Genomic DNA, 6425 nt, shown 5'->3' on the forward strand with positions numbered 1-6425 from the left:
GTGACCCGTGGGTTTGGGAGGATCCCAGTGGGTTTAGGGTGACCCCAATGGGTTTGGGGGGGCTCCATGGGTGTGGGGGGGCTCCATGAGTTCAGGGTGACCCCCAACGAGTTTGGGGTGACCCCATGGGTTTGGGGGGGCTCCATGGGTTTGGGGTGACCCCAATGTGTTTGGGGTGACCCCATGGGTTTGGGGGGCTCCCTGAGCTCAGGGCGTCTGTGCAATTGGGGATCCCCATTTTGGGGGGCCAGGGGACCTAGCGGTGGGCGTGGTCTCTAGAAAAGGCGTGGCCTCCCCACAATGGGCGTAGCCTTTTCTACATGGGCGTGGTTTACATAGATGGGCGTGTCTTCACAACAGAAGGGGCGGGACCGCTAGGCATGGGCGTGACTTCCAACGCTATGGGCGTGGCTTGGCTAGGATGGGCGTTGCTTATCGTCGTTGTAGGCGTGGCTTCCAGTGGGCGCGGCCGCGCGGGGCGGCCCCATCCCGAGGCGCGCGCGCGCGGCGGCCGCGGCTCCTCCTCCGAGCGGGCGCGCGCGGGCGGGGCGGGGGCGGAGGAGGAGGAGGAGGAGGAGGAGGAGGAGGAGGAGGAGGAGGAAGGGGCGCGGGAGGGGGGGGGCCGGCGGTGCCGCGGGGGGGGGGCCATGGCGGTGCCGCCGCCGCCGCCGCCGGGCCCCGAGCAGGCCCCGCGGTACCAGGAGTGGATCCTGGACACCATCGACTCGCTGCGTTCGCGCAAGGCGCGGCCGGACCTGGAGCGCATCTGCCGCATGGTGCGGCGGCGGCACGGCCCCGAACCCGAGCGCACCCGTGCCGAGCTGGAGAAGCTGATCCAGCAGCGCGCCGTGCTCCGCGTCTCCTACAAGGGCAGCATCTCGTACCGCAACGCCGCCCGCGTGCAGCCGCCGCGCCGCCCGCCGCCGCCTGCCCGCCGCCCGCCGCCCGTCAGCCTCCGCGACACCGCGCGGCTGCTCGGCGGCGACGGCCGCCTCACCCGCGGCCGCCTCCAGGGCTCGGCCGCGCCCGGCGGCGGTGGGGGGGCGGCCGGGGCGGCCCCCGGGGCGGGCGGCGGCGGCGGAGCGGGCGGTGGGGCCCGGCCCGAGCGCACCCGGCTGGGCGCCATCGCCACGGCCCGCGGGGAGCGCGGGAGAGCGGCCGCGGGGAGGGCGCGGAAGGTGAGGAGGGGCTGAGGGGAGCGGTGAGGGGCTGAGGCAGCGGTGAGGAGCTGAGGGGAGTGGGGGCCCTCGCATTGTGAGGGGGAGCGCGGGAAGCGGCGGGGAGACGTGAGGGGCTGGCAGGAGTGGGGGTCGTGAGGGGGCACCGGGGGCTGAGGGGAACGATGAGGGGGGGCGGGGGTCGTGAGGGGGCACTGGCGGGGAGGGGACCGGGAGTTGTGAGGAGGAGCGCGGGAAGGGGGGGAGCGATGAGGAGCTGAGGGGAGCGGGGGTCGTGAGGGGGCACCGGAGGTGGTGGTCCTGAGGGGGCACTGGGGAGGGGCCCGGGGGTCGTGAGGGGGATCGCGGGAAGGGGATGAGACATGAGGGGAAGAGGCGGCTCCGTGGACAGGGGATCGCGCGGGGACCCTGAGGGGTGCGAGGGCCGTGAGGGGCAGCGCGGGAAGGGCCGGGGGTCTCGGGGGGCTGAGAGGAGCGGAGGGGCCCGGGGGTCGTGAGGGGGCACCGAGCGCTGAGAGGAACGAGGGGCACGGGAAAGGTTCGGGGGTCGCGAAGGGGGCACAGGGGATGCCTGAGGGGATCCTGAGGGTTTGAGGGGAGTGCGGGAAGGGGGGGAGACATGGGGGGCCTGGGGGTCTGGAGGGGTCCCGGGGGAAGAGCCCAGGGGGGAATGGGGGGCTCCGTGAGGGAGGGGCCTGAGGGGCACTGGGGAAGGGGCGGGGGTCGTGAGAAGGGGCTGTGAGGGGTTTGGGGGTCGTGACGGGAAGCCGGGAGGGCTGAGGGGACCCTGAGGGTACGGAGGGGACTGGGGGGCTCTAGGGGGACCAGGGACAGGAGGGCCGAGGGGGACAGGGGTGGCGAGGGGGCACTGGGGGTCCTGAGGGGACCTCTGAAGGGTTGGTGGGGACAGAGAGGGAACAGAAGGTAGAGGGGACCTGCTAGGGAGGGGACACAGAATACAGAGAAAGGGTCTGGGGGGCTGAAGGGACTTGGGGAGAGATCCTGAGAGGATTTTGGGGTCCCCTAAGGGAACTGGGGCAGTAAGGGGACTTGGGGGGCTGAGGGGGCTGGGGACACGCTTTAGGGGACCTCTGAGGGGACAGCAGAGATCTCAAGGGGATGTTGGGGAGCCCAAGAGGACTTGGGTGACCTGGAGAGGGGGGACAGGGACTGGGGAATTTAGGGGACCTGTGGAGGTGACAGCGGGGACCTGTGGGGGTTTTGGGGTCACCAAGAGCCAGGAATGGATGAGGGTGGGGGGCTGGGAGGTTGGGGGAACCCCAGGATGTTGGGGGGGGGACAATGACAATGCTGGGGTGACTGCACTGGGGGGGAGTGCAGAATTGGGGGATCCTGGGTTTGGGGGGCCCTGCAGGACTGAGGGGGGTCATTTTTGGGGGTGTCCTGGATTGGGGGGGTGGCTTTCAGGACTGAGGGTGTTCTGAATTTTTTGGGGGGGTTGGTGTCCCACTGCGGGGGGGGGTCAAGGTGCTGCTGTGCAGTTTCGTGGGGGCTGTCTATGTTGGGGCCACAGATACATTTTGGGGGGCCGTAGATTGCTGGGGGGGTCCCAGCTCCTGGGGTTCTCTGTGGGGTGATGTTCACGCTGTGCTTTTGGGGCCCCCCAGCCCCCCTGCAGCAGCAGCGAGGCCTCAGCACGGGAGGAGGAGGAGGAGGAGGAGGATGAGGATGAGGAAGACGAGGACGGGACAGGCTCGGAGGCCTCAGAGGACGCGGGGCCCCCCCGGCAGCTGAACGGGGAGGGCCGGGGGGGGCCCCCCCTGCGCCCCCCGGGGCAGCCGCCCCCCGAGCGGCCCCCCCAGCCCAAGGCCTGCGCCCCGGGGGAGGGGGGCTGCCAGCACATGGCCCCCCTCAAAAAGGAGGGGGCCTTCGGGCAGCCCGACAGAGCAGGTACTGACTGAGGGGGGAGGGTGGTTTTGGGGGTGATGAGGGTAGGGGGGTTTAAGTTTGGGGGTGCTGAGGGCACTTTTGGGGTGAGGGTCAATCCGGGCTGTAGGGTCAGGGAAGAGGGTGATGGTCAGTCGCCGATGGGGGTCACTCTGGGGGTCACTCTGGGTGTGTGGTCACTCGGGGCTGTCCCAGGGTGACCCGTTGGTGTCCCCGCAGTGTCCCCAGCGCTGGCGGGGGCTGAGCCCTCGGTGCCGCTGTCCCCGGGCCGGCCGGGCCCCCAGGCCGCCGAGGGAGCCCCGTTCAGCTGCACGTGAGTCAGGGGCCAGTGTCCCCTTGTGTGTCAGCTGTGTGCCACCCAGTGTCCCCTTGTGTCCTTGTGTGTCAGCTGTGTCCCAGCCTGTGTCCATCTGTGTCCCCTCCACTGTCCTGCTGTCCCCATGACCATTGTGTCCATGTCCCCCTGGACATCCCCTGTCCCTGTGACCATGTCCCTCTGTCACCCCCCTGTTGCTGTGACTCTGTCCCCACACTGTCCCTGTGTCCCAGTGACCGTGTCCTGGTGTCCCCCTGTCCCCCGCAGTGTCCCAGTGACTGTGTCCCCATCACACGATGTCCCTGTGTCCCGGTGACTGTGTCCCCATGGTGTCCCCATTGCAGTGACTGTGTCTGTGTGTCCCTGCACTGTCCCCGTGTCCCCACGGTGTCCCCCGCGTGTCCCCTTGATGCTGTGTTCCCTGTCCCCAGGGCCGGGCGCAAGGACAAGGCCGTGGACCCGGTGGAGTGGTCAGTGCGGGACGTGGTCGAGTACTTCACCGAGGCCGGCTTCCCCGAGCAGGCCGGGGCCTTCCAGGAGCAGGTGGGGCCACCCCTGTCCCCTCTGTTGCCCAGGTGTCCCCACAGTGTCCCCTGTCACGGTGGCTGTCCCCAAGGATGCCCCCCTCCCTGCAGAACTCCTCTGTGGCCACCCCTGCCCTCCCACTGCCCTCCAGGTGCCCACCTGTCCCTGGGGGTGTCCCCAAGGCATCCCCCATATTTTCCCCCTAGGTCCCCTCCCCTTCCCATTGCAGCCACCCCCGTCCCCAAGGATCACCCTGGGTGACCCCACTGTGCCTGGGTGTGTCCCCACTGGAGTGTCCCCCTTGTCCCTGGGGTGTCCCCAGTCCCCCTGAGCACCCACCTCCTACCTCCACCCTCCCCGGGTCACCCCAGGCTCCGTCCCCGTGTCCCCCAGGTGTTCCCCCCTCACTATGGCTGTCCCTGCACTGTCCCTCACTGGGGTGTCCCCACTGTCCCCGTGTCCCTTTGTCCCTGCAGATGTCCCCAAACACCATATCCCCCACAAACAGCCTCACCCCACCCTCCTCCATCGCCCGGGGCTGCTCCAGGTTCTGTCCCCTGCTGTCCTCTGTCCCCAGTGTCCCCAATGTCCCCGTGTCCCCAAATCGGCGCAAGTCACTGCTGCTGATGCAGAGGGCCGATGTGCTCACAGGGCTCTGTCCCTGTGTCCCCCGGGTGTCCCCGGTCCCTGTGGCTGTCCCTCACTGTCCCCATGAGTGTCCCTCGCTGTCCCCATGTCCCCAATGTCCCTCCCTGTCCCCAGGAGATCGACGGCAAGTCGCTGCTGCTGATGCAGAGGGCCGATGTGCTCACAGGGCTCTCCATCCGCCTGGGCCCCGCGCTCAAGATCTACGAGTACCACGTGAAGCTGCTGCAGCGCAGCCACTTCCAGGACGAGGAGCCCCCCCCGGAGCCCTTCCCGGCCTGAGGGGCCCCCCTGGACCCGCGGGGACACCCCCAGACCCGCGGGGACACCCCGGTATCCAGGAGGGCTCCTCCCTCCCCCGCTGCTGCACACAGAGACTTTGGGGGGTGGGTGGGGGTCAGGGGTGCCCCACCCATTTTTGGGGGGCCCCACCTCTCTTTGGGGGGATCCCATCCCTATTTAGGGGGGTCTTGCCTCTCTTTAGGGCCTCACCTCTAATTTGGGGGGTCCTGCTCTCATTTGAGGGGTCCCGCCTCGCTTTGAGGGGGTCTCATCTCTATTTTGGGGGGGTCCCATCTCTCTTTGAGGGGTCTCTCTTTTGGGGGGGCACTGCTCTAGGGGACACCCCTCTTTGGAGGCACTGCCTCTCTTTTGTGGGGGGGGGGTCTCACCCTTTTTTTGGGGGCACTTCTCTTTGGGGGGGTCATTTCTCCTTTGGGGGATCCCACCCCTCATTTGGGGGGCTTCTCCTTGGGGACCCCTCTTTTAGGGGGCACTTCTCTTGAGAGGGGTCTTCCCCTCTGTTTTGGGGCGTCCCCTCTCTGGGGTGCACTGGCGGTGGGGACACCCCGCTCCTTGTGGGGTCACTCCTCTTTTGGGGGCGGCCCTCTGGGGGCGGGGTCACCCCTCCTTGAGGGAGCCCCCTTTTTAGGGGATCCCCCTTTTCTTGGGGGGGATTTTTACCGCGGGGGGAGGGGGTTGGGGCGCTCTGCCCAGAGATGTTTTAACCTTGCCTAGCCCGTGCCCCCCCCAAATTGGGGTGCGGCCCCCCCATCCCATGGCCATGGGGGGGGGAAGCCCCCCCAAACACCCCCCCCCGCAGTCTGTGCCCCCCCCCCTTCCCCGGGCCCGACTCCTTTTGGGTTTTTTTAAAGAAAAACGGAAAAAATAAATAAAAGAAACACAAAATCTCGCGGTTCCGGGGGTCCTCCCGCCGTAGAGCCCCCCAAAAGGGTTGGGGTGGAATGGAGGGGGCAGTTGGGCGTGGTGCGCATGCGCTGGTTCTCCCGCCCGGCAGGGGGCGCCAATCCCCACCGGAGCCTCTCCTTCCGCCCCGTGCATGCGCTGTATAGAACATTCCTCTGCGCATGCGTCCTCCTGCAGCTAGCACAATCCCGCCCCCTACGGCGGCCGGCAGGGCCTAAAAGCCGCGCTCCATAAACAAACCTCACAAACAGCCACAGCCCCCCTAAACTGCCCCGAAAACCAAAACAGCCTCCGCTCCCCCAAACACCCCCAAACTGCTCCAGAACAGCCTCAGGTCCCTTAAACTGTGCCAAACAGCCCCAGAACAGGCGCAGGCTTCACTAGAAGAGCAATAACTGCCCCTAAACAGCCTCAGACGCCGCTAAAGCCAGAAACGCCCCAACGCTCCCAGTGTGCTTCGAGCCGCTCTGCAACATCCTCGGCCCCCCCCCCCCCCACGGCCCTTCCGGCCCACAGGACCCCCACACGGGCCCTTGTTGCCCCCACAGGACCGCAAGGCCCCATAAATGTTTCTATAGGATCGTCCCCCCGTGTCCCCCTACGGCGGCCGGACAGGCCCAAAGGCCATAAGCTTTGCGCATGCGCAG

At 68.0% G+C, this 6425-nt stretch overlaps 1 protein-coding gene across 1 annotated transcript; it reads left to right on the top strand.

Moving 5' to 3' along the window:
- Positions 1-623: 623 nt before the first annotated feature.
- SAMD1 (sterile alpha motif domain containing 1) lies at positions 624-5754 on the top strand. The gene is made up of 5 exons (XM_053968335.1): positions 624-1178; positions 2807-3089; positions 3306-3399; positions 3834-3945; positions 4690-5754. Exons 1-5 carry the CDS (start codon positions 648-650, stop codon positions 4852-4854), a joined length of 1185 nt encoding a protein of 394 aa, XP_053824310.1. The 5' UTR covers positions 624-647; the 3' UTR covers positions 4855-5754.
- Positions 5755-6425: the final 671 nt, after the last annotated feature.

This window comes from Vidua chalybeata, chromosome 33, assembly GCF_026979565.1.
Source record: "Vidua chalybeata isolate OUT-0048 chromosome 33, bVidCha1 merged haplotype, whole genome shotgun sequence".
Classification (NCBI taxonomy): Eukaryota; Metazoa; Chordata; class Aves; order Passeriformes; family Viduidae; genus Vidua; species Vidua chalybeata.